At 52.8% G+C, this 27,708-nt stretch overlaps 1 protein-coding gene across 8 annotated transcripts; it reads right to left on the reverse strand.

The window, feature by feature from the left end:
• Positions 1-4,488: 4,488 nt before the first annotated feature.
• Positions 4,489-27,634, reverse strand: ING5 (inhibitor of growth family member 5). Of its 8 annotated transcripts, none has more exons than XM_074398705.1 (8): positions 27,556-27,634; positions 24,854-24,925; positions 20,198-20,364; positions 18,199-18,310; positions 17,621-17,711; positions 7,335-7,470; positions 7,142-7,203; positions 4,489-5,482 (listed from the first exon to the last, which is right to left on the reverse strand). In XM_074398705.1, the coding sequence occupies exons 1-8, from the start codon at positions 27,590-27,592 to the stop codon at positions 5,440-5,442; spliced, it is 720 nt and encodes a 239-aa protein (XP_074254806.1). In that variant the 5' UTR covers positions 27,593-27,634; the 3' UTR covers positions 4,489-5,439. The 8 variants fall into 8 exon arrangements, with proteins under 8 accessions (XP_074254806.1, XP_039326083.1, XP_074254803.1 ...); XM_039470149.2 differs by having other exon boundaries at positions 17,621-17,714; XM_074398702.1 differs by lacking the exon at positions 27,556-27,634 and adding an exon at positions 25,833-27,187.
• Between the last annotated feature and the right edge of the window lie 74 nt (positions 27,635-27,708).

Raw genomic sequence — 27,708 nt, forward strand, 5'->3', positions numbered from 1 at the left:
GGAAACCCCTTCCACTTGGCTTTCCCATTCTCTCGTCTGCTGCCATGTAAGATGTGCCCTTCGCCTCCTGCCACAATTGGGCCTTCTCCCCGAGCCTTATGGAACTGCTGGTCCATTAAGCCTCTCTTCCTGCCAGGTGCAGTGGCTCACACCTGTATTCCCAACACTTTGGGAGGCTGAGGTGGGCGGATCACCTGAGGTCAGGAATTCAAGACCAGCCTGGCCAACATGGAGAAACCCCATCTCTACTAAAAATACAAAAATTTGCTGGGTGTGGTGGTGCGTGCCTGTAGTCCCAGCTACTTGCAAGGCTGAGGCAGGAGAATCACTTGAACCTGGGAGGCAGAGGTTGCAGTGAGCCGAGATCCCACCATTGCACTCCAGCCTGGGCAACAGAGCAAGACTTTATCCCCAAAAGAAAAAGAAAAAAAACTTTTTTAAACCCTTTTTTTCTTTATAAATTACCTCATCTTGGGTATGTCTTCATCAGCAGCGTGAAAACGGGCTGATACACATGCACTTTCAAGTATTTGTTCCAAAAAATACTTTTATTTATTAAACAATATATCCATAATCTATGACATGATCCAAAAATACAGATATACATCTTTACATTATTTAATAAAAAGATTTACAATATTATCTTTCCTTTACAAAGAGAACATAGATAATAATTCCTCAAAAATAAAATGTAACATTCCTGTTAAAGCTGCGTCATCTTTTTGGATGAAATGTGGTTAAGAGTGAACGCCATAAAATACATACAGGGGAAGAAAGAAACTTCCGTAAAATCTCTCCTGAATGGGAACATTTTCGTACACTTCCCCTGGCTTAAAATTCCTCTCAGCACAGGTAGTGAAGGCCAATCACTGCTCACTAAAAATTTAGAAAAACCTTAAGTCTTCAATGCCCATAATAAACATCCCTCACTGCTTTTTTTATTCTAACCTTGAAGACCTAACCTAGGACAGGAGTTCAAGAGCAGCCTTGGCCCTGTGGCCACGTGGGAAGCTGCTCTGGGCCACTGTTATTGATCAAAGCAGCCCCAGCCAGGGCTCCCGAGGGCAGGACAGGAGGCCAAGTGTGGCAGGGCTGCCGGACAGAAGACGAGCTGGCCACTGTCCCCATCGGTCCTGGGAAATGCTGCCACCACCACCCGTCTACACAGCTGCTTCTCGTTGCTCCAGGCAGACTGGAAAAACCCAGCCAGCCTCCATGGCCCTGGCCAACAGTGGTCTCATGTCCACCCGCCCGGGGGTCCCACCCAGCTTGAGATAGGCAGCCTGCTTAGGTGACCACACAGGCCTCCGCTCGGCACCCACATCCCCGGCAGCGGCACCTGGGGCATAGTCACAGACGCGGAGGGCTGTTTCCCCAGCTCCTGGTTTCAGCGCAGCCTGCCTTCCCCTACAGGAAAGCTAGAGGATTTCCTCAGATCGTACAGCAGCACTGGAACAAGGAAAATGGGCAGAGCGCTCCTTCCCATGGAGGTCCATCACACAGCCACAGAGGACCCACACCTTCGGCTCAGATGAAGCTGCCAGAGTGACCCATGGGGTCCAGCCCAGACACCCTCAATCCATGAGATGGGTCTGGAGCCGGGCAGCTGTGGAGGGTGTCTGGTCCAAGAATAAATCCCTGAATCACCCTCAGGGAGAAAGCGGCCAGGCCTTCTGGAGCAAGGCGTGGATGGTGCAAGTGTGTGGCGCCTGTGTCCCTGCAGGGCTGGGGCCAGGCCAGGGGCCATGACCTTCTCTTCTGGCCAAACAGCCACTCCTGAGTGTGTGTCTCCCACGGGCAGGCACAGCATCAGCCACAGAGCACTCAGGATTCAGTCAGGGTCCAAACTATGGCCCAAGGAATTGTCCCATTCTGCTCCTGTTTCTGTATTTCTTCCAAGACCCTATGCATATTATTTTGGTGATACTGTAAGTGGCAAAAGTAAACACTAAAAACACGTAAGCACAGAAACTTAAAAGGTCAAAATTCAGTGCCTGGGATGGTGCACAGTGCAGGCAGGCCCACATCATCACGTGTTAGACAGAAGCCTCCCACACAGAAGGAAGCCAGTCACCTTTCCTGCGAAGGCAGAGAGACCTCAGGCAGCCAGGAGGCTAAAAGCCGCACCAACCAGCCCCGCTCCTTCCAGGGGGAGCCATGGTGTGAACAGCTCAAAGGTGGAGCACAGATATCAAATTCACTTTTGAAAAACTGCCAGGCGCTGTTTTAGCACAAACTCCCTGCACTTACCTATCCCTCTTCACAAAAATGGCAAAAGAGAAAAGAAAATTATGCACGATGTATTCATGATCATTAAATATCTGCGTTAGCCGCACAGTGCCTCACACCTGTGATTCCAGCACTTTGGTGGGGGGGGGGGCGAGACAGATGGATCACTTCAGGTGAGGAGTTCGAGATCAGCCTGGCCAACATGGTGAAACCCCATTTCTCCTAAAAATACAAAATTTGACCAGACAGAGTAGCTCATGCCTGTAATCCCAGCACTTTGGGAGGCTGAGGCAGGTGGATCATGAGGTCAAGAGACGGAGACCATCCTGGCCAACATGGTCTCTACTAAAACTACAAAAATTAGCTGGGTGTGGTGGCACACGCCTGTAGTCCCAGCTACCTGGGAGGCTGAGACAGGAGAACTGCTTGAACCCAGGAGATGGAGGCTACAGTGAGCCGAGATCACGCCATTGCACTCCAGGCTGGTGACAGAGCAAGACTCCATCTCAAAACCAAACACCCATCTCCAGCTGAGTGTGGTGGCTCACGCCTGTCATCTCAACACTTTGGGAGGCTGACACAGGCGATCACTTGAGCCCAGGAGTTTGAGACCAGCCTGGCCAACATGGTGAAAGCCCATCTCCACCAAAAACACAAAAATTAGCTGGGCCTGATGGTGCATGCCTGTGATCCCAGCTACTAGGGAGGCTGACGTGGGAGGATCACTTGAGCCCGGAAGGCAGAGGGTGCAGTGAGCTGAGGCTGTACCTGCACTCCAGCCTGGGCAACAAAGCGAGACTCCGTCCCCAGAAGGAAAAAAACAACGAAAGCCACACACCTCGTTTCACAGCCGTGGCTGAGGGTGCGAAGCAGTGCATCCGGCCCTCTCCGACCCTTTTCCTTCTGAGCTGCAGGAAGGCAGCGGCTCAGAGGGGGCCCTTCAGGCCCAGAAGCTGATGGGACGAGGAGCAGCAGCACGGCCGACCGTCCGCCTGCACCCGCACCTGGAGGGTCCACTCCCGACCGCTGCCCCACACCCTCAGCCAGCTCCCAGAAAGGACAGGCGGCCCAGAAACATCGGTTTGGCTCAAGAACCACAGAACACAAATGTGTCGCCACCCCAACCAGGAATGTTCCAGGGTGTTCCTGTTTTCATTCACTGACCACCAGCTTCTCATGGGGAGGGCCCCGTCTGGGACACAGAGCTTCACAAGTTCCTTTCTGCTTTATTTCCTCTCCTTAGTAAAACATTAAAAACAGGAGGAAAAGGGCCAGGCGTGGTGGCTCATGCCTGCAATCCCAGCACTTTGGAGGCCGAGGCAGGCGAATCACAAGATCAAGAGATCATGACCATCCTGGCCAACATGGTGAAACCCCATCTCTACTAAAAATATAAAAATTAGTCAGGCGCGGTGGCGCGTGCCTGTGGTCCCAGATACTCGGGAGGCTGAGGCGGGAGGACTGCTTGAGCCCAGGAGTTCGGGCGGCAGTGCGCTATGCCGTTCGGGAGTCCGCACTAAGTTCGGCATCACTATGGTGACCTCCGGGAGCCGCCAGGTTGCCTAAGGAGGGGTGAACTGGCCCAGGTCAGAAATGGAGCAGGTCAAAACTCCCGTGCTGATCAGTAGTGGGATTGTGTCGATGAAAAGCCACCGCACTCCAGCCTGGGCAACATAGCGAGACCCCGTCTCAAAAAAAAAAAAAAAAAAAGTTGAAAAAAAATATAAAAATTAGCAGGGTGTGGTGGCGCATGCCTGTGATCCCAGCTACTCAGGAGGCTGAGGCAGGAGAATCGATTGAACCCAGGAGGTGGAGGTTGCAGTGAGCCGAGATCGTGCCACAGCGCTGCAGCCAGGCAACACCGTGAGATTCTGTCACACACACAAAAAAACCAGGAGGAAAAGGTATAGACGTAGCCATCAGAAGGAAGTGGGGCTATCATTCGTAATGACTCCCCACTGTGAAGAAAACCAGGCTTTTCTTAAACTGGGAGCCTCGCGCCTCAGTTTTCCCTCAAGTTCCTTTCTGTGGTGTGAGGGCAGAAACAGGCTTCCCTGCATTCCTCAGGAATCCCCTCCTTCCTCTAAACGCACAGGAGAGGGTTTCCGAGAGCCTGCGATGCTGCTGGGAGCCGCACGCTAGTGGCACCATCACCAACGCGTCACCACAGAGCAAATCTTCCCCAGCTACCACTGAAAAGGTGGCTCCAACTCCGCTTGGTAAGCACTGATTCAACAAAAAGCACACACGTTTCCTAGCTTCATTCCAGAACTGCTATTGTGGCACAATAAATTCACAACAAATTCACATCAGAGTCCCCTCGGACGGGAGCTGCGGGCCTGGGAACGCACAGCACAAGCAGGGACATTTGTGGTTCATCAGCTCTTGGCAGACGGGACTCACTTCACAGACACACAGACCCACGATCTTCATGCTATTACGGTAATTTCATCTTCACAGTAAAAATGTCACGAATGCCCAGAGAAACGGAACATCAGCCTGGCTGTTGTGCAGTGTCTTGTGGGTGCTGGTCACAGAACCCACCGCTAATCCAAGCTAATGAAGAGCCGTTTACTCCAGAGGTGAATCCCCCGATGGAGGAGGACTGAAGTCCAAGCTAAAAAGGCAGAGCACAGTGAAGCGGAGGCCACTTCCTCCGGGGAAGAGCCCCCAACCCTCCTGGGCCTGTCAGTGGTGCCCCAAACAGGAGCGCGCGGTGGCCAGATTCCGTGTGGAGGTGAGTGTGAGGGGGCACCTGGCCGCTGAGGCACTGGTCCCACACGCGTGTCTCGGGCGGCCGCGCTCCAGGGGTGGTGGGGCGTGCGAAGCTCGGGCTGTACCACACAGTCCTACAAAACCACAGGAAGGCGATGCCAGGGTGGTGTGGACCAGGGGACGGCATCTCCCCTGCCCGCATGCCTGGCAGCCCGAGCTCACGTGTGCCCGTCCACGGCCGCTCAGGCTCCCTGCTGATGCTCAGGGGAGATCCTGTAAAAGCCGCGCTCACGTCAAGGCGGCGAGTCCCTGCAAGGTCACCCTTCTGTGCGAACAGGGTTTGGTGGGTTGTTTTAGGAAACATCCAGAATTTCAACTGGACGTTGAGTTACTATATATCAACCAAACAAGGTAGTTTTAAAATGAAGGGAAATATTGCAACACGAATGAAGGAATAGATTGACTTGCTCCTTGGATGTGGGCATGCAGCTGCTCCTACTTCTTCTTCCTCTTCTCCTGGACACACCGTGGGCAGAACCTGTGATGAGAAAGGTGCAGTAAGGCCCTGGGCGCCATTTCTGCCAGTGCACAGGGTGCCCGTACCCGCCTCCCGACGTCTCCCAGAGCGGCCAGATGCCGTGGGCGGGACGGCAGCAGGAAAGACGCACGCTGAGGGGGACGCAGCCCTCCTGCAGAAGGCGACAGATACGCATCGGGGAGCAGAACTGATTTTACACCCGAGTGTTCCTCCTGGCCAGGTGGGATGGGTCCTTCTTCCCCGGCCGATGGCAGGGTTGGTGGTGCCCTCTATCTGGAGCCTGGCGTGGCTGCAGGTACCAAGCACACATGAGCGTGGCAGCCCCTCAGGCGCACAGCCAGCCAGCCCAGTACCCTGCACCAGCCCTGGAAGCTGCTGCCTCAGAAGTGCTCCCTGGTGATTCTGGGCTGGGCAGGTTCTGAAGCCGTATACACGGAGGCTCCAGAACAGAGGCGGCCGCTGGCCACCGGAACGTTCCGGAGGTTCCCCACGCTGGAGGCAGCCGGCTCACATGTGATGCAGCCTTCAACCCCCACCTGCCCAGGGCCCTCCGCCCTAACAGCCTCCAACGCCTTCTCGAAACCCTGGCGCGTCGCCCCCGGCCGCATGGCGTGGGGCACCATGGTGCCATCTGTGCCCGTGGCAGGCCAGCCTGTGTCAGCATCGCGTGATGCCGTGAGCCGGGCCAGCCTGCGAGGCACGGCATCCTTCCCCTCTGCGTCCTCACACCGAGCACCGAGGAGGGCAGGTCCCACGGACCTGGGGCGGGTCTGCCGGAGGTTCAGACACACTGCCACGGTGACCGCTGAGGGCCACACAGAAGGACACACTTTGATGTCATTTTCAGGACATAAAGCCATGTTTAGATTTTTAGCACAGGCAAACAAAGCCAGGTTTTCATCTTTTTATTTATTTATTCATTTGAGACAGGGTCTTGCTCTGGCACCCAGGCTGGAGTGCAGTGGCGCCATCTCAGCTCACTGACGCCTTGGACTTCGGGGCTCAAGCATCCTCCCACCTCATCCTCCCGGGTAGCTGGGACCACAGGCACCACCACGCCCAGCTAATTTTTGTACTCTTGGTAGAGCTGGGGTCTCCCGATGTTGCCCAGTTGACAGTTTTTATTTAAATGAATCTGAGGAACAATAAGGCAGAGTTGCCATTGCTGACGGGAGGCAAGGGCCAGGAAGATAAGCTGCTCCTGGCACCTGCACCCTTCTCTGCCAGACAGTCAGGAGCAGAGCCCCAGACCCATGCCCTGGTTTCAGGGCTCACGCCTATGTATCTTTCCCAAATCTCCCTAGGGGACAAGAACCTCGCATTTCTGATGTAAGAGGATCCCTACCTCCCGCAGTCAGAAAGGCTGTCCTTCAGGAGGGGAATGTGAATGTGAATATTACGCAACTCGGTAACTGCTGTCCCTGGGTGAGGAAGCCCCTCTGCTAGCTCGGACAAGCACAGCAGCAAAGGGGAGAAAAAGCCATACCCAGGGCAGCCAGCCAGCCAGACACACTCCTTGAGGCCACGGTGGGGCATGCCTACGTGGCTACCAGCCCTAAGCCTGACAAGATCCCGCAATCGAGCACCCTCTCCCAGGGAGGCCGGCAGTGCAACACCATGCAGCCTGGGGGAAAACGGAGCGAGCGTCCCCACACTCACCATTTCCCTTTGGGTTTCGTGGTGAGGTCCACGCAGGCAAAGTGAAACCACTCAATTGGACACTGCAAAATAAAGGGAAAAGGCAGTCAACACACCTCGTGTTCTGTACATGAATCCCAGGAAATGCCAACACCCACCAGCCCCACCCCACGCAGGACTGCCCCACAGAGCGAATACCACAGGCCACACTCACATCTGGATTGTCACAGCCGATCATCTCCCCATAGGAGACCTGGTGGCACAGGCAGTAGGTGGGTTCGTTGGGGTCCACGGGCATGTCTAGCACGTCAGACGGGTGCACGGACAGGATGGCATCAGTGAACTCAGACCTGTGTGTGGGGGGGTGGGCACTGCTGACGGCCATGGCGGGAAGTGAGGCAGCGCAGACAGCACGGGCCCTTCTGCCTCTGGCTCGGGGTCCCCTCACCCCGTAACTGTGAAGACGATTATTCCGAAGGGGATATCTATACTGAACTCTGAGCTACACATAACAAATAAGCTTGCTTCCATTTTTCTTATTAACCTTTAGAAATGAAAGCAATTCCCAGGGCCTGCCACTGAAGTCATGCACTGACTGAGCACACACCTTGTGGACATTTCCTTCTTGGAGTGAACATTTTCAAAACCTCAATAACCCCTCCAACCGTGCAGTGTTCTTCCAAGAATGCACAGCAAGAAAATAATTAAGGAGACGAACAGACTGTCAGCTGAGAGTAGAAAGAACACTGCTACCCACAAAAATCAGGAACAGCAGCAGCTGGCAGCAGAGGGGTGGAGGCCTCACCCCCACCTATGTACCCAGGTGGGGACACAGGGGCACAGGGGGTACCCAAGAGGCTGTGAGGCACGGCACTCACCCACAGCATGGGGGCTCTGATCCCACTCTGGGGAACTCAGTCCCTTCCCCGAGACGGGACTCCCCCTGGGCGCTCTGGACTCACCTCCCTTCTGAGGCCATCTCTCCAAAGACACCGGCCCCTTTGGGGACAAACACATGTCACCTCCGCCAACAGATGACTGACACTTGAAAGAAGCCTGCTTGCATCCCACCCCAGACTGACAGGTGTCAGAACGGCCCGCACAGTCAACAGGTCTCCCATAACCGTGACCTTCCCTCATGAGAACAGCGTGTGTCCTACACCGGGGCCCTTGACACCCCTACTCAGGCACCCCTGCCCCAACACTCACAAAACTAGCAGCTCCCCACACACGCCCCGGACCACCCACCACCCACCCAGCTGCCCACCTGGCGCAGGGTCCCTTCTGACCACATGCCATCCTTGTCACCCCTCTGTCCCCGCCAGCTCCCACGTGGGTTTCTACACAGCAGGCTGGTGGGTGTTCCACCCCGGCCACACCTCCCACCAAGCCTGCCACCTGCAGCACCACAGACCTCAAGGGAGACTTTCCCGTTTGAAAGGGAGGCACTTGGAGGAAATTGATTCTTTTGTATTTCAGTATTTTTCAAATAAACTTACAAGCTGCAGGTAGTATAAACAGTGTATTCCCATTAGTACAGAGAGAAAAAATGTCTTCCCTATTCCACCCTCCAACCCAAGAGTAACTAGCTGCTATGTAAACACGGCCAGTTGTGGCCGTGAGAAGGTAAACAGCCGCAGTGAGGGAGAGCCAAGCAGCAGAAGCCTGGGTCCCAGAGGGAGTCAACGCTCAGCTTCTCCTCGAACGCCTGTCTAAAGCTTTTCCACACCTTTGCAATTGCCTGTATGTACACACACGTGCGCGCTTAGGCTCAGCACGCAGCCTCCCCACTGCCCTCTGGCATGGGGCACCCGCCTATCTACGCTTTGTGGGTAATCTGCTCTTCTGCTCTCTCTGTCTGGGAATAGGCAGGGGTTTCTCTTTATAAATACATATTCTGGGGGCCGGGTGCGGTGGCTCAAGCCTGTAATCCCAGCACTTTGGGAGGCCGAGGCGGGTGGATCACGAGGTCGAGAGATCGAGACCATCCTGGTCAACATGGTGAAACCCCGTCTCTACTAAAAATACAAAAATAAATAAATAAATAAATAAATAAATACATATTATGAAATGCACAAATGCCACAAGTCCACGTCCTGGTGCTGCCAACACTGTTGTCAAACAACAGTCTCAAGTAGCCTTCAGGTCTCTGCTCCAACAGCGGCTCCGAGGGTCTACATCTCAGCCACCTGCCAATTCCGGGCCGCCATCTGTGGCTTCTCCTCCATGGGGCTCCCATGGTCTCTTCGCGTCACCTCTCGCCCGCAGAGAGCAGGGCAGCACGCTCTGTGGCCAACAGTCGCCAAACTCCCTGCTGTGCCAGCCTCTTCTGCGCTGGGTCTCATTCTGTCTACAAAGCCCAACCTGACATCCCACGTGACCTACGTCTCAGCATCACTGGGTTCGAGGGTGCTCGCCAGAATCAACGACAGCGGGAGAGGGCCGGGAGCCTGAGGGCATGGCCCAAGCAAAGGCACCTCAGAAGCTGAGGCCAGCATGGAGGGTTCACTGGCCTCTCCAGTGGCACCTGAGGGAGCACCACAGTGTGTGGCCAGGGAGCACTGCTACCGGCCCTGAGGAAGGCTGCCAGGAGGCCATGGGGAGCCCTGTCCCTTGCACAGGCTGGGGCAACCCCAGGTGTCAGTGGCTGCTCCCTGACTCCCTCCAGCACCACTGCCACAAGACGCACCCTCTGTGCTAATCCCGAGGTGTGGAGGGCACCCCTCGCCAGGAGGTGCCAGCGAGCCCCTGTGCCCAGCCTGCTGGCTTCCTGCCTGTCCAAACTCCGGGATTCCAGGCCCTACAGGTGACACCGCCCTTTGTCCACACACACAGGTTCTGTGTTGCCAGAGCAAGGCCACAGGGCAGCAGCAGTGCAGGGGCAGCTTTGGGTCACGGGACCTCAGACGAGTCTCGAAGTCTGTGCGGTCTGGGAACACTGTATTTCAGGAAGGGCCCGGCCACATGGGGAACAGGCCTGGATCGGGCAGGCCACAGGGACATGATGGCACATGCTCCCGGGTCCCCAGAAGGGAACAGGACCTGCCTTGAAGTAGAACAGCCTGGCACCACAGCATGACCAAGAGGGCATGAAAACCCACTGTGCCAACAGGGACAGGGACACGTGCCACAGAGTCCAGAGCTCAGGGACAGGAGGATGTCCCTGGAGCCACACGTCAGCACACCCCCGCCCCGCAGGCCCAGGCTTTGGGTCCTCAGGACCCCCCGTCTGCCCACTTGTCCCTCCTGTCCCTTCTGAAGCTTCAGAGCTGGCTTCGCCAGCCCATCTCAACGTCCGGCAATGGGACAGCAGCAGCGCTGACACCCAGGGGCACAGAGAATAAGAGATTCGCATGCAAGCTAGATCCAGCCCAGAGCCACGGGGGCCCCACACTTGTCGCCATCTGTGATCATCTTCTCATCTATCACCGCCACAACCTGCCTGGCAGGCAGCGCTGAGCTCCCGGCTCCACTGCTCCACCCAACAGCACCACGGCTTCTGCCATGAGGCCACGGGATCTTCCTCTGTTTGCGCTGAGCTCCCGGCTCCCCACTGCCAGTCCACAGCCCCACGGCTTCTGTCATGAGGCCACAGGATCTTCCTGTGTTTGCACTGGGCTCCGGGCTCCTCACTGCCAGTCCACAGCCCCACGGCTTCTCTCATGAGGCCACAGGATCTTTCTGTGTTTGCACTGAGCTCCCGGCTCCTCACTGCCAGTCCACAGCCCCACGGCTTCTGTCATGAGGCCACAGGATCTTCCTGTGTTTGCAGAGGTGCTGGTTGTTCCTGAGGTCTCTGAAGCAGGGCAGAGCCCTCAAGAGGAAACCCTGACCCCAGCAGGGAGTTGGGGTCTCCTTTACCACCGCGAGGACCCCCTGTGCCTGCATTCCTCAAACCTAGCACAGTCCTGAGAAACAGCTCTGGGTGAGGAAGAGGCCAGCAGGAGACCTGCTCTCACGCAGAAAAGGCTCAGTCGGGATGGGGCTTTCAGGTTCGGTGCAGGATGGAGCAGGAAGACTCAGAATGCTGTTGCCACTGAGTTAGGAAACACAAAACCCAGCAAGTCACAAAACCAAATTCTCAAAGAAGTTGGGGAGCTGTGGAGCCACAAGCACTAGATGTCCTGCAGCGTGGGGGGTTGGGGGTTCACCTGTCTCACGCCCTGAGGCTGGGCTGCCCGTTGGACCACGCTGAGCCCACACAGCCGCACATGGCAGCTGCAACCCCACAGACATTTACAGAGCCCAGAGGCTGCACAGAGCAACTAAAAGCAGAGGGAAAAATCCCTGCAGCCTCAGCATTCTCAAGGAAGGGTCTGCTCGGGCACCACCAGTCTCCTCTCCGTACTTCAGCAACGGCAGAAGCAGTGGAGGCAGGAGGAAAGAGAGGAAATCCAAGCCCACCGCGTGGATGGGCCCACGGGGCAGCCTTCCAGAGAAGGCGATCCTCAGGCTCCCTGGGGCTCTCAGTCAAGAGCTCAGGGCCTTTGAAGGGCCAGGGTAGAGCTGAAGCTGAGACCCTGCCACACCCCCGCACCCCCAGCCCCATGCGCCTGGACGAAAACAGAGTGAACAAATCCTGGGGAGAATAGAAACTCCCTCTCCACGCTTCCTTTATAGCTAAGGTCAGCTAATAACAAACCATAAGACACATAAACCCAGCAGGAAAATATAAGCTGATTATTTTTTCCTTTAAGCTGGTTAGCAAGGAATGGTGGCGCAGGCCTGTGATCCCGGCTACTCAAGTGGCCCTCCCACCTCAGCCTCCCAAAGTGCTGAGATTACAGGCATAAGCCACACGGTCCAGCCCTACAACCTCTTAAATGGAAAATGTATGAAAGGAAATTAAAACTAAATTAGGGCCGGGTGCGGTGGCTCATGCCTGCAATCCCAGACGAGACAGGCAGATCACTTGAGGCCAGGAGTTCGAGACCAGCCTGCACAACATGGTGAAACCCTGTCTCTACTAAAAATGCAAAATTAGCCAGTCATGGTGGCAAGCGCCTGTAATCCCAGCGACTCAGGAGGCTGAGGCAGAGGATCTCTTGAACTTGGGAGGCGGAGCTTGCAGTGAGCTGAGATTGTGTGAGCGTACACCAGCCCAGCGACATAGCGAGACCCTCTCAAAGAAAAAGAAAGAAAAACATCAGAGACCGAGGCAGGCAGATCACTGGAGGCCAGGAGATCGAGAACAGCCTGGACAACATGATGAAACCCGTCTCTACTAAAAATACAAAAATTAGCCCGGTGTGGTGACGCTCACTTGTAATCCCAGCTAGCTGGGAGGCTGAGGCAGAAAAATGGCTTGAACCCGGAGGCAGAGGCTGCAATGAGCTGAGATTGTGCCACTGCACTCCAGCCTGGGCAACAGAGCCAGAACCTGTCTCAAAAATAAATAAATAAAGTAACAGGAAAAAACTGAAGTATAGACAGAAAAATGCGGATAGAAAGGAAGCAGAGCCTGAGTGACCCGTGAGAAAACCTAAGCTAATGAGCACCCGTGCAACCGGAGCCTCCGGGAGAGGACAAGGGAGAGCACAAAAGGGTCTGAAGAACTGCCGAAAGTCTTCCAACTTTGATGCAAAGTAGACGCCAACGTTTAGCTCGAAGACACTCAACAACTCAACGCAATACAGACACACAAAATCACGTTGAGACACATTTAACCAAACTGTTCAGAGCCTGTGACAATGAGAAATCTTAGAAGCAAAGAAAAAGAGAAAATATCACCAAAATTAATAATCACTAATGCACCATCGGAATCAATGAAACACAGAAGAAAATGAGAGAACATCTTTAGTGATAAAACGAAAAAGGTCAACCGAAAACTCTATATGCAACAAAATAAAAGCATTTCCAGAGAAACAAAAACTTAGAGAATTCGTCGCCATCAGCGTACATGTACCGTAAAAAACGTTAAGAAAGTTCTTCAGACAGAGGAGTAATGACAACAGGTAGAAATCTGCATCCACATAAAGAAATATACATAAGCAGAATATGTATGGAGAAAAATCTTTTCAAAGAAAGAAAATAAACATTAAGAAATGAAGGCGGCTGGGTGCAGTGGCTCACGCCTGTAATCCCAACACTTTGGGAGGCCGAGGCAGGTAGATGGCGAGGTCAAGAGGTCAAGACCATCCTGGCCAACAAGGTGAAACCCCGTCTCCCCGTCTCTAAAAAAAAAAAAAAAAAAGGAAAAAAAAGAAAAAGAAATGAAGGTTGGGCGTGGTGGCTCACGCCTGTAATCCCAGCACTTTAGGAGGTTGAGGCGGGCATATCACGAGGTCAGGAGTTTGAGACCAGTCTGGCCAACATAGTGAAACCCTGTCTCTACTAAAAATACAAAAATTAGCTGGGTGCGGTGGTGGGCGCCTGTAATCCCAGCTACTCAGAAAGCTGAAGGAGAATCACTTGAACCCAGAAGGCAGAGGCTGCAGTGAGCCAAGATTGCACCATTCATTGCACTCTAGCCTGGGTGGCAGAGCAAGACTAGGTCTGAAAAAAAAAATTCTAGGCCAGGTGCAGTGACCTCACACCTGTAATGCCAGTATGATGGGAGGCTGAGGTGGGTGGATCACCTGAGGTCGGGAGTTCAAGACCAGCCTGGCCAACATGGCAAAACCCCATCTCTACTAAAAATACAAAAAAAATTAGGCAGGCGTGGTGATGCGTTGCCTGTAATCCCAGCTACTAGGGAGGCTGAGGCAAGAGAAGTGCTTGAGCCTGGAAGGTGGAGGTTGCAGTGAGCCAAGATCATGCCACTGCACTCCAGCCTGTGCAACAGAGCAAGCCTTCGTTTCACACACACACACAAAAATTATATTCCAGCACTTTGGGAGGTCAACATGGGTGGATCACTTGAGCTCAGAAGTTCAAGACCAGCCGGGCAACATGGTGAAACTCCATCTCTACCAAAAATACAAAAAATTAGGCATGGTGGCATGTACCTGTGGTCCCAGCTACTAGGGAGGCTGAACTGGGAGGATCGCTTGAGCCCTGGAGATGGAGGCTGCAGTGAGCCAAGATCATGCCACTGCCTGGGTGACGAGTGAGACCTCATCGTAAACAAAAAGAAAAAAAATCCTAAAATACTTTAGATAGGTAAACAAAATAAAAATTAAAAACATAGCCAGGCACGGTGGCTCACGCCTGTAATCCCAGCACTTCAGGAAGCCGAGGCGGGTGGATCACGAGGTCAAGAGATCAAGACCATCCTGGTCAACATGGTAAAACCCCGTCTCTACTAAAAATACAAAAAATTAGCTGGGCATGGTGGCGCGTGCCTGTAATCCCAGCTACTCAGGAGGCTGAGGCAGGAGAATTGCCTGAACCCAGGAGGCAGAGGTTGCGGTGAGCCGAGATTGCGCCATTGCACTCCAGCCTGGGTAACAAGAGTGAAACCCCGTCTCAAAAAAAAAAAAAATTAAAAACATAATGTATAAAAATTAGATCAAATAACAAAAAAGCAGCAAAAAAAGAAAAAGAAAAAAAATTAGATCAGAATTTGTGGAGTGCAACAAAAACACTAATTAGAACAAGGCAGGCATAAAAATCAATTAACCAAGCGATTTACACCTTAAAAAGCTAGAAAAGTTAGGCAAAGTAAACCTGAGTAGACGAAATAAACAGAGTAGAAACAAATGCAATGGAAAATGAAAACAACAAACAATACAAATAATGAAACTAAAACTTAGTTCTCTAAAAAGATCAAGATGGGCAGACACAGTGTCTCATACCTGCAATCTCAACACACTGGGAGGTTGAGGCCGGCAGACTGCCTGAGCCCATTTGTTTGAGAACAGCCTAGGCAACATGACAAAACCCTGTCTCTACAAAAATACACAAAAAATTAGCCAGGCATAATGGTGCATGCCTGTGGTCCCAGCTACTTGGCAGGCTGAGGTGGGAGGCCTGCTTGAGCTCGGCAGGTAGAGGCTGCAGTGAGCCACATGCACACCACTGCACTCCAGCCTGGGTGACAGAGCGAGACCCTGTCTCAAAAAAAAAAAAAAAAAAAAAAAAGGATTAACAAAATGAAAGAAACATAAATTATCAATATCAGGACTGAAAGAGGGGTCATCATCACAGACATTACAGCAGCAGAACGATAATAACGCAAAATTACTATTAGTATTTTTTTTTGAGACGGAGTTTCACTATTGTCGCCCAGGCAATCTCTGCTGACTACAACCTCTGCCTCCCAGGTTCAAGTGATTTTCCCACCTCAGCCTCCCAAGTAGCTGCTGTGATTACAGGCACGCACCACCACACCGGCTAATTTTTGATATATTTAGTAGAGAAGGGGTTTCTCCATGTTGGTCAGGCTGATCCTGAACTCCCGACCTCAGGTGATCTGCTCACCTCGGCCTCCCAAAATGCTGGCATTACAGGCATGTGCCACCACACCTGGCAAAAGCACAAAATTATGAACAACCTGATGTCAAAAAGTCTGACAACTTACATGAAACAAACAAATTTCTTGAAAGACACAGATCACCAAAGCTGACTTGAGAAGACACAGAAAGCCTGAACACTTCCGTAACGTTAAAGGAACTAAATGCAGCATCAAACTGTACACTTCAAATAATAACATTTTATTGTATATAAATTATTCCTTAATAAAGTCAATTTAAAATGTTAAAAAAAAAAAAAAAAACCAGCAGGACCAAACTATAATGTATAGTGTCTAGAAATGCACTATAAAACTATTAGTGGCTCATGCCTATAATCCCAGCACATTAGGAGGCCAAGATGGGCAGATCACCTGAGGTCAGGAGTTCAAGACCAGCCTGACCAACGTGGAGAAACCCCATCTCCACTAAAAACACAAAAAATTAGCCAGGTGTGGTGGTGCATGCTTATTGCAATCCCAGCTACTCAGGAGGCTGAGGGAGAAGAATCCCTTGAACCTGGGAGGCGGAGGTTGCCGTGAGCCAAGATCACATCATTGCACTCCAGCCTGGGCAACAAAAGCGAAACTCTGTCTCAAAAAAATAAACTATTAAAGAAACAAGAAAATAAGCACTACAGAAATCTGAATTGTTTACCTGGGAGCAGAAGGAGTTTACAATTTTAGCAGGGCATACATATGGAAGGCCTCCACAGCAGTTACTCACTGCTAGGGGCTCGTTACAAACGGCTTCACTTTACGGAAATCAATTAAACCGTGTTTGTTCTGTGTGGTTTTCTGTATCTGTGCACTACTGTATAATACAAAAATGTTGAATTTTTTTTTTTTTTTTTTTGAGACCGAGTCTCGCTCTGTTCCCAGGCCGGGGTAGAATGGCACCACTCGGCTCACTGCTACCTCGGCCTCCCAGGTTCCAGTGATTCTCCCTGACTCAACCTCCTGAGTAGTTGAGATTACAGGCGGCTGCCACCAGGCCCAGACAAGTTTTTTGCATTTTCTAGTAGAGACGGGTTTCACCATGTTGGTCAGGCTGGTCTCAAATTCCTGACCTCAGGTGATCAACCTGCCTTGGCCTTCCACAGCCACTGTGCCCAGCCAAAAGGCTGAGCGCTCGCTTTAAAAACTGAAAATCGTCTCTTTTTTGTCTCCTTTTACCTTTGAGACAGGGTCTCACGCTGTGGCCCAAGCTGGAGAGCAGTGGTGTGATTGCGGCTCCCGATCCTCCCAGCTCAGCCTCACCTAGTAGCTGGGACTGCAGCCCACGCCACCACACCCAGCTAGCTTTCTCCACTTTTTGTAGAGATGGGGGTCTCAATTTGTTGCCCAGACTGGTCTCAGATTCCTGGGATCAAGTGATCCTCTCACCTTGGCCTCCCGAAGTGCTGGAAATGTCGGCAGGAGCCACCATGCTCAGAACTGACACTCTTTGACCACTCGTCCTGTCAAAGTCATCTCTGAAGAGGTTACGTGGCATTTCAGTGTGTTCTTTAGTCTAAAGTTAACTCCTCGGAGCTAATGCCATGATCTCTTTGGAGGGTACGCAATACCTTTGGCAGGGAGGGTGTCAGTGGGAGATTGCTTTAAATAAAGTATCTCAAAGAGTTTCAAGTTAAATGACACATCTATTTAACAAATGTGGCCACATAACTTAACAATGAACATGCACGAAGGAACTACACACTGACACAGAATATAACTGACAGACACACAAAAATCTCGCTACGTAAAGAGTGGTTTTGATCGGCCTGTCGTCAACATGCTCACCGCCCTCCTGTCCCTAGCGGGGCAGCACACACCATGGCTAAAAGGACAGGCCCTGCAGTCAGACTCCAGGTGCAGACCCGTCCACACCACAGCAGCTCTCCAGCCTGGCCAGGTCCCTGTGACACTGAAAATGCCCCTGACGATGAGCACCCCCTCCAAGGCAGCTGTGAGGAGGGACTGACAACAGGCACACAGCAACAAGAAGCAGCGCACCACCCAGCATGCAGTGTGCCCTGACTCAGGGTCAGCGTCCATCTGGGTTTCTACATCCAGGATACAGGATATTGGTATCTGCCCTCTTGGGAAAAGAGGGGAAAGCCTCTTACCCTCCTTTATGCTTCTTTTTCTTTGGTGTGTCTTCCTCTGATGTCCTCCTGCCTCGGCCCCGGGACCCTCTTTTTTCTTTCTGTCCCCGGCCTTCTGAAAAATAAGACATAAATTACTTTCATAGAATTCTCTAAAGCAAGACAAGTTTTGTGTTTTTTTTTTTAAGATGGGGTCCCACTTTGTCTCCCAGGCTGACTGGAGTGCAATGGAGCAATCATAGCTCACTACAGCATCGACCGACCTCCCAGGCTCAAGCGATCCACCCACCTCAGCCTCCCAAGTGGCTGGGACCACAGGTGTGCACCACCACACCCGGCTAATTCTTAAACTTTTTGTAGAGATAAGGTCTCGCTATGTTGCCCAGGTTGGTCTTGAACTCCTGGCCTCAAGCAATCCTCCTGTCTCGGCCTCCCAAAGTGCTGGGGTCAGGCATGAGCCGCTGTGCCCAGCCTGCAAGACAAGGTTTCCCCAAATATGATACTTACCATCGCGATCATACTTTAGTGATTCACCACAATGACAAAACTCTTCACTACTCCACAGTTAACAGTAATAGAGAAAAAATAAACAGACTTGCTTTTTAGTCCTCGCCCTCCGGAGCCTTCGAAGTCACTGCCCTCCATCTTGTCCTTCAGATCAGCCTCGAAGCGCGCCAGGTCTGCATCGAGCCTTCGAATGTGTTTATCCACCTAAAAAAGGACATGCCCAGTCTCATTTTAAAGTAAAAGCAAGACACCTCAGAAACCACGAACGCACAGAGTATCCACCAAGCTCGCTCTTTAACTGACTCTTGAATGAACAAGGCCCCCTCTTTCCAAGTCCATCCAAAGGTCTTATGCTCTTTCTGCATATTTTGAAACTGCGATGGAATAAATCCCATTTAAGGAAAAGACGTGAGCATAGGCAGGAATGAGAAGAAGTGCTACGAGACGTGGTGGAACAAGAGCGGGGACATCCGACACTGAATCTTACCTTAAAATATGGCCACCTAGAGGCCAGGAGCAGCGGCTCACACCTGTAATCTCAACACTGTGGGAGGTGGAGGCAGGCAGATCACCCGAGGCCAGGAGTTCAAGATCAGCCTGACCAACATGATAAAATCCTGTCTCTACTAAAAATACAAAATTTTGGCCAGGTATGGTGGCTCATACCTGTAGTACCAGCACTCTGGGAGGCCAAGGCAGGTGGATCATTTGAGGCCAGGAGTTCAAGGCCAGCCTAGCCAATATAGCGAAAATCCATCTATTAAAAATACAAAAACTAGCCAGGTGTGGTGGCTCACGCCTGTAATCCCAGCACTTTGGGAGGCCGAGGCGGGTGGATCACAAGGTTAAGCGATCGAGACCATCCTGGTCAACATGGTGAAACCCCGTCTCTACTAAAAATACAAAACATTAGCTGCGCATGGTGGCGCGTGCCTGTAATCCCAGCTACGTGGGAGGCTGAGGCAGGAGAATTGCTTGAACCCAGGAGGCGGAGATTGCCGTGAGCCAAGATCGCGCCATTGGACTCCAGCCTGGGTAACAAGAGTGAAACTCCGTCTCAAAAAAAAAAAAAAAAAAATACAAAAACTAGCCTGTTGGTAGTGGTGCATGACTGTAATCCCAGCTACTTGGGAGGCTGAGGCAGGAGAATCGCTTGAGCCTGGGAGGCAGAGGTTGCAGTGAGCCAAGATCGTGCCATTGCACTCCAGCCTGGGCAACAACAGCAGAAGTACGTCTCAAAATAATAATAATAAATATGGCCACTTGAAGGCTCGGGACAGTGGCTCATGCTTGTAATCCAGCACTTTGAGAGGCTGAGGTGGGCAGATCACTTGAAGTCAGGAGTTTGAGACCAGCCTGGTCAACCGGGTGAAACCCTGTCTCTTCTAAAAATAAAAAAATTAGCTGGGCGTGGTGGTATATGCGTGTAATCTCAGCTACTCGGGAGGCTGAGGCATAAGAATTGCCTGAGCCCAGGAGGCAGAGGTGCGGTAAGCTGAGATCACACCACTACACTCCAGCCTGGGCAACAGAGCAAGACTGTCTCAAAAAAAAAAAAAAAAAAAAAAAAAAGGTTCCTCTGAGCAGATACACAAATAAAAAGGCCCCAAGGAAAAACAAAAACAAACAAAAAAACACAAGAATGGTCCCACATGAAGTGTATTCCCCAGTCCGTAGTTTCTCCAGCAGCGTCAGTCTACCAAAGCCAGACTTCCACCTGACTATGCCCATTTCTGGGCAGCTTCTCCACTTTGTTGCAGGAGAGGCAGGAGAAGAGTTTGGAGGAAGTGCCTGGCCTCCAGGCCCCGCCCTCACCATCTCATAGGTCTGCACGGCCCCCGGGCCCCGCCCTCACCATCTCATAGGTCTGCACGGCCCCCGGGCCCCGCCCTCACCATCTCATAGGTCTGCACGGCCCCCGGGCCCCGCCCTCACCATCTCATAGGTCTGCACGGACCCGGGCCCCGCCCTCACCATCTCATAGGTCTGCACGGACCCGGGCCCCGCCCTCACCATCTCATAGGTCTGCACGGACCCGGGCCCCGCCCTCACCATCTCATAGGTCTGCACGGACCCGGGCCCCGCCCTCACCATCTCATAGGTCTGCATGGCCAGCTGCACTTTGTCATCGCTGTATTCCTTGCACTTGCTGTATGCATTCTGGATCTTCTGCAGGCGCTCTACGCGCTGGTCTGGAGACAGTGTCTTCACAGTGGAGATGTACTCTGCAGCCAGGATGTCAATCTCTGCTTTCTTATCTGATGGAGAAAAGGGAGAAAGGCTAGGCCTGCACTAGACACCATGATGTGCTCACCAGACCAGCAACAACCAAAGTCAGCCAACACCGAGTTGTGGCAGAGATGCGGGCAGATGCGAACTCATGCTGTCCTGGGACCGTCCTGCACGGTCTCACATTGTGTGGATGTGCAGACTCTACGGCAGGGCAGCGTGCCCAGGGCAGTCCCAGTTCTGACTGTTACGCAGCAAGCGCTCACAGTGCCCTCTGACTCTCCAACAAACATCCTGAGCAGGGGTTCCCAAACTTTTTACACAGGGGGCCGGTTCACTGTCCCTCAGACCGTTGGAGGGCTGGACTATGCAAGGTGTGACACCCTTCGCAGCCAGCGCTGCTGTCTTCACTATCCCAGACACCGGTGTACAGTGTCACAGGCCCAGCACCGCCTCCAGTGCTGTGTACAGGGATGGCGGTGATCAGCCTGTGACTCTGTGTATACAGGGTCCTGGTCATCTGCAGCCGCGGTGGGCCTCTTCTGTGGGAAGCCCACTGCTGCATGTTTCCCCTATTATAAGACACCTCCTAAAAATAAGACAGCCCCCGTCTTTTGGGGGTAAAATTAATATATGACAGGGTCTTATAATAGGGGAAACACTGTGTGTAGTAATGTGGGGGGAGACTTTTGGGCAAAGGGAGGTTATAGGGGCCATTATGTTGTTGTACATTTGGGGGAGTATGGGGGCCACTGTACTGTGTAGTAATGGTTACAGTGCTTTGCCTTTCTTCCTACTTCTGCTGTTATTTCACACTTCTTCCGGTGATGTGGGACGTGGCAGCCTCAGACCGGATGTGCGTCATATGACGCGCTTCCGGAGCCGTGACGCATGCGTCCCGCGTCACCAGAAGTAGTACTGTACCTGAGTGATGCCGTGCTTTGCGGCGCCACCACATACAGTGCTCCTCTCATTGACCACCAATGAAAGAGGTGCCCCTTCCTGAAGTGCGGCGGGGGCCGGATAAATGGCCTCAGGGGGCCGCATGCGGCCCACGGGCTGTAGTTTGGGGACCCCTGATCCTGAGTGAATAATTACGTGGTCACCTTTCCTGTGAGCTGGCACACTGCTCTTTTTTTTTCTTTTCTGGTAGAGCAGTCAGAAAGAACATACTCCTCTTAAATACCCTAAAGAAATCTTAGGTAACCTAAAGAAATACACATGAGAAGACATTCATGAGAGCAGAAAACAGAAAACAACCCAAATGTCCAATCCTCAGTAAAATGGAGAAATAAGCTGTGGACCCTTCAGACAACGAAATGCTACCCAGCAACAAAAAGAGCTAACTCCAGCTACACAGAGCAACACGGGAGACCCCGCAGATGACATGGGGCAAAAACAGCAAGAAACAGGAAGACAGACCGCACGATTCCATTAATGCTAAGGGCAGAAACAGACACAACTCTTGGCTCTTCGGTTTAGAGAGGTAAGAAAACTACTGTTGAAGGTGCAGGGGACTGTCACCAAACTCAGTTTCCCTGTTGGTTGGGGGTGGGTGTCATGACTAGGAGGGTCACAACGGCCATCAGGTGCTAAAGGGCTTGATGTCTCCATCTCGGCAGCAGAAAACAGAGAGGTTCATCTGGTAATACTTGTTAAGGAATCTGTAAATGTTGCACACTTATTTCTTAATATATGTTACGTTTCACAATAACTCTCTATATTCCCTAGTCAAGATGCCATACCTAAGTGAAAAACACAGCTATCTCAGTCTTGCAAAACATGTGCCCAACATAATGAATAAAAAATCTCAGGCCGGGCACAGTGGTTCACACCTGTAATCCCAGCACTTTGGCAGGCCGAGGCAGGCAGATCACCTGAGGTCAGGAGTTCAAGACCAACCTGGCCAACATGGTGAAATCCTGTCACTACTAAAAATACAAAAATTAGGCCAAGTGTGGTGGCTCATGCCTGTAATCCCAGCACTTTGGGAGGCCAAAGCAGGTGGATCACAAGGTCAGGAGTTCGAGACCAGCCTGGTCAACATGGTGAAACCTCGCCTCTAATAAAAATACAAAATTAGCCAGGTGTGGTGGCACACACCTGTAGTCCCAGTGACTCAGAAGGCTGAGGCAGGAGAATTGCTTGAACCTGGGAGGTAGAGGTTGCGATGAGCTCAGAGTATGCCATTGCACTCCTGCCTGGACCGCACAGTAATACTCCGTCTCAAAAAAAAAAAAAAAAAAAAAATCTCCCACACCAAAACACATTACCATGAAATTTAAACCTTCGGAGATAAAGAAAACGTCTCAAAAACTTCTGAATAGGAACAACAACAAAAAATAGATCACACATATAAAGGACCAAGAATCCAAACAGCACCAGGTTTTCTGCTGCAACATGGAAGCTAGGAGACGATGCAGCCATGCTGCCAACGTTATAAGTGAAGACAACCGTCAGCCTGGGATTCTACACCCAACCAACCTCAACTGAATATGCCGCTGGAACAAACACGTTTTCAGACATGCAGTGTTACAAGAAAATCGACCTTGCTGTGTGCCTTTTTTCAGGAATCAACCAGAGGAAAGGCTCTACCAAAACAGGAGAGCAAGTGAAAAAAGAAGACATTTGGGCCGGGCGCGGTGGCTCAAGCCTGTAATCCCAGCACTATGGGAGGCTGAGGTGGGTGGATCACGAGGTCAGGAGATCGAGACCATCCTGGTGAACATGGTGAAACCCCATCTCTACTAAAAATACAAAAAAAATTAGCTGGGCATGGTGGCACGTGCCTGTAATCCCAGCTACTCAGGAGGCTGAGGCAGGAGAATTGCCTGAACCCAGGAGGCGGAGGTTGCGGTGAGCCGAGATCGCGCCATTGCACTCCAGCCTGGGTAACAAGAGCGAAACTCCGTCTCAAAAAAAAAAAAAAAAAAAAAAAAAGAAAAAGAAAAAGAAAATAAAAAAAAGAAGACATTTAAGCTGGGTGTGGTGGCTCCTGCCTGTAATCCCAGCACTTTGGGAGGCCAAGGCAGGCGGATCACAAGGTTAGGAGTTCAAGACCAGCCTGACCAAGAGGGTGAAACCCTATCTCTACTAATAATACAAAAATCAGCTGGGTGTGGTGGCATGCACCTGAAATTCCAGCTACTCAGGAGGCTGAGGCAGGAAAATCGCTTGAACCTGGGAGGCCAAGACTGCGGTGAGCCGAGATCCTGCCACTGCACTCTAGACTGGGCAAGTGAGCGAGATTTTGTCTCAAAAAAAAAAAAAAAAGAAGACATTTCCATGCCTGCTGGGATAAAAAAATAATAATAAGAAGAAGACATTTAAGATTCAGGGAAGAGGGTCCCACACTGAAGAGGGGTGAGAGGAGATTCCAAGAAAAGCCCAGGCTAACAACTGTGCAGTAACTCTAGAAACAATCAGGACCATGGCCTCCAGGACAGAGGGCTCCGAGGAAAGGAAGCATGCACGAAGCTGTCAGGGTAGACAGCCTGACAGACCACACGGAAGAGCGGGGGTGAGGCCGGGGTGGAATACAGAAAACAAAGCCCACAAACAAGGAATGAGTAACTCCAAGAAATATGCAAAGTGATTCAAAAGGGGTCATTTGTGCACCGCAGGCGGCACGGCTCAGTGTTGAAGTACCTACACAGCTGCCCAACGGAAGGCCCATCACTGGTCCCACCACAAATTCTAACCGCTGGAAGATGGGGGAGCAAAGTGTATGCCCGTGAGCTGGGGCAGGGGGCTCTGGAGAGTACGGCTGCACGTGCCATACGCGGCTGAACAAAGTCTAAAACTGACGACAGATAAACTAAGAAACAGCAACAAAAACAAGTTGTTTAGAAACAGGGAGTTAATGGCCGGGCGCGGTGGCTCAAGCCTGTAATCCCAGCACTTTGGGAGGCCGAGGCGGGTGGATCACGAGGTTGAGAGATCGAGACCATCCTGGTCAACATGGTGAAACCCCGTCTCTACTAAAAGTGCAAAAAATTAGCTGGGCATGGTGGCGCGTGCCTGTAATCCCAGCTACTCGGGAGGCTGAGGCAGGAGAATTGCCTGAGCCCAGGAGGCGGAGGTTGCGGTGAGCCGAGATCGCGCCATTGCACTCCAGCCTGGGTAACAAGAGCAAAACTCCGTCTCAAAAAAAAAAAAAAAAAAAAGAAACAGGGAGTTAAATACCAAAGGCCAGAAAGTACTACCAAACTTTTAAAACAATGCAGACACTTTGAAAATGGAAAGCTTTTAAAAGAAAAAAAGGCAATAAATATTTGATTGGAAAGGGTGATGGTTATAAAAACATGATGTGAAGATGTCTAAGAAACCAAGAAACTAAACGTGGCTTTGAAGTATCAACACCTACTGCAAGGCACTGTGTGATCCCCACAGCCTAGGGCTCAGCCACCACCCCACTAACCTGGGTCCCCTCAAAACCCTCTGCCCCTGGCCTTCAGGAGTTCCTCACTCCCAGCTGTCAGAACCCAGCTCTGGTTGTACCAAGAGGTCTGAACCCACCTTCCGTCCTCTGGTCCAGCTCTCGCATCAGCTGGAAGTTCCTCTGAAGTTCGCAGGGAAGGTTCTCGATGCCTGAAACACAAAAACACGGAAGCCACGTACCTTTCAGTGGCAGGACCAAAACCCATCTCCAAAGCTTTTTGTCTTTTTTTTTTTTTGAGACAGTGTTTCACTCTTGTTGCCCCGGCTAGAGTGCAGTGGCTCACTGTAACCTTCACCTCCTAGGTTCAAGCAATTCTCATGCCTCAGCCTCTGAAGTAGCTGGGATTACAGCCACCATGCACAGCCAATCCTTGTATTTTTAGTAGAGATGGGGTTTCACCATGCTGGTCAGGCTGCTCTGGAACTCCTGACCTCAGGTGATCCACCCGCCTCAGTCTCTCAAAGTGCTGGGATTACAGGCGTGAGCCAGTGCGCCTGATCCAAGTTTCATATCTATAGTCTAAACTGACAAGCCTACTCTGTCTTCTGTTTCTGTTAGGGTTTGGAGAACAGAAGGATTGTGATTTCATTTTTAGACTCAGGTACCAAATAGTGCTGACGAGAGGCTAACACACTTCAGAAGCTGTCAGAAGTCAAAGGAGGCAGAAGGAAACTTAGAAACCCACAGTAGAGGTAGGGGAGGTCACCTGGGTAAAGCTTCCACGAGGGTCCACCCTCTAGGCTACCCCACCTCAGGGAGCAGCATCCTCCAAGGCTCAAGCTAAAATCCCCTGGGTCCTCCTTGATCTTCCCCCACTTTACCCAGAAATCCAGTGCATCCAGCAGTGCAGCCATGCTGCCCATGGGACTTTATGCAAGAATAGAAATGTTCTCTCTCTTGGCTGGTTGCAGTGGCTCATGCCTGTAATCCCAGCACTTTGGGAAGCCGAGGCAGGCAAATCACTTGAAGTCAGCAGTTTAAGACCAGCCTGGCCAACATGGTGAAACCCAGTCTCTACTAAAAATACAAAAATTAGCTTGGCATGGTGGTACACACCTACAGTCCTCGCTACTCGGGAGGCTAAGACATGAGAATTGCTTGAACCTGAGAGGCGGCGGTTGCAGTGAGCTGAGATCATGCTCTTCAGTCTGGGCAACAGAGTGAGACTCCATTTCAAAAAAAGAAAAAAAAAATGTTCTCTCTCTGAGCTGACCAAGAAAGTGGTGGCCACACGGCACTAGTGAACACTGGAAATAGGACTAATGCAACTGACCGCAACCTCCCCCTCCTGGGTTCAGGCAATTCTGCCTCAGCCTCCCGAGTAGCTGGGATTACAGGCATGTGCCACCAAACCCAGCTGATTTTTTGTATTTTTAGTAGAGATGGGGTTTCACCATGTTGACCAGGATGGTCTCGATCTCTTGACCTCGTGATCCACCCGCCTCGGCCTCCCAAAGTGCTGGGATGACAGGCGTGAGCCACCGCGGCCGGCCGAATTCTTAATTTCACTTAAATAGTCCCTGCCGCTAGCGCGACCATCCCCGACAGTCTGCCGAGAGGACCCCAGTGCTTTCTCCCCATTGTTATCCCCTAGACCAGGCCAACCTCCGCCCCCTGCACAGCCGACACAGGCTGCTGAGGGGGGCTGCCCTCTGCAGTCTCGGCCACCCTCCCATCTGCCTAACTATCTTAGGCATCTGATGCCTCCAGCACCAGCGTTTTCCCAGCTCTCCTAGAGGACAACCGCACCGCCTCCCGGCTGGCACAGCCTCCGGAGCACGCACAGTCAACCCTCCTTGGGAGCCCAGCCCCCTGGGTGGGCACCAAGATGGAGAAGGCCTCCCCTCCAGCATGTGCCCTACTTTGAATCTTGCACCAGGGAACCCCCCACAGGACGCAGAGCACATGGGCAGAACCGGGCATCCCTCTAGGGCAGGGGTCTCCAGCTCCAGGCCACTGCTCACTCGTCACTGTCCCAGCCCCTGGGCGGGAACCTGAGTGGCCAGGCCGGGGCCCGTGAGGATCCCCCGTGCAGGGCCCCCACGAGGGCCCTCCGGAGCCGTTCGGCACAACCCCAACCACCGCGACCCCAAAGCTGTGCTCATCCCAGGTCGACGTCAAGGGTCCTGCGTGGGCTCTGCCCCTCCAAGCGCAGGGAACCCTGAGAAGCTGCTGGGCCGCGCGGGGCCTTCCCTGGTCTGCGAAATGAGGTGACGGGAGCACCCTCGGCTCAGCCGCTGGGGGGGCCGACCAGCTGCCACCTGCAAGCAGAGCACCGCCCTCCCCGCCTCAGCGGCGCAGTCCCCGGAGCCGGCGAGAGACTCCCCGCGGCCCGACCGCCCTCCCCAGCCTCGGTCACTCGGCAGCGCAGCCAGGGAGGACCCAGGCCCCGGAGCTCCACCTCCAGACTGGACGGGACGGGGCCGGCCTGGGCGGGGCCGGGGCCGGGGGCGGAGACGAGGCGGTGCCTGAGGGGGCGTGGTCTAGGCGGGGCGGGGTCGAGCCCGCAAGCCCCGCCCCACGCCGTCCGATCCCGCCCCGCCGTGACGCACCTGGAATTGGCGCGGCCGAGCCGGCCGGACCCCCGCAACCCGCCCCCCGCGCCCTCCTCTCCCTGGCGGGCCCGGCCCCGCCCCGTCGCGCGCTACGCGCCACAGCCGGCCCCACCCAAAGCCCTCCCGAGCCCACGGGGTCTGCATGCGGCGCCTGGCGCGAGAGGGGTTGCAGCACGGGGGGCTCCGCGCGGGCGGCGGGCGCGGGGCCTGCGGGGAGCGCTTACTGTCCAGATAGTGCTCCAAGTACATGGCGGTCGCCATCTTCGTCCGCGGCCGCGCTCGGGGTCTGCGCGGGCGGGCGGCGCCGCGGGAGGCGGGGGAGGGGCGGGGCCAGCGCGCTCACTATTCATGAGCCGCGCGCGCTGATTGGTCGCGCC

This window comes from Saimiri boliviensis, chromosome 5, assembly GCF_048565385.1.
Source record: "Saimiri boliviensis isolate mSaiBol1 chromosome 5, mSaiBol1.pri, whole genome shotgun sequence".
Taxonomy (NCBI): Eukaryota; Metazoa; Chordata; class Mammalia; order Primates; family Cebidae; genus Saimiri; species Saimiri boliviensis.

Bases quoted from the DNA above. Each gene is read 5' to 3' on its own strand.
- ING5 (XM_074398701.1), bottom strand. From the start codon at position 25,914: ATGATCTCAGCTCACTGCAACCGCCGCCTCTCAGGTTCAAGCAATTCT. The intron at 18,311-20,197 runs GTGAGGGCGGGG...GTCCTTTTTTAG, and splicing joins CCATGCAGACCTATGAGATG to GTGGATAAACACATTCGAAG. The intron at 7,204-7,334 runs GTGAGTGTGGCC...TTTATTTTGCAG, and splicing joins TCGGCTGTGACAATCCAGAT to TGTCCAATTGAGTGGTTTCA.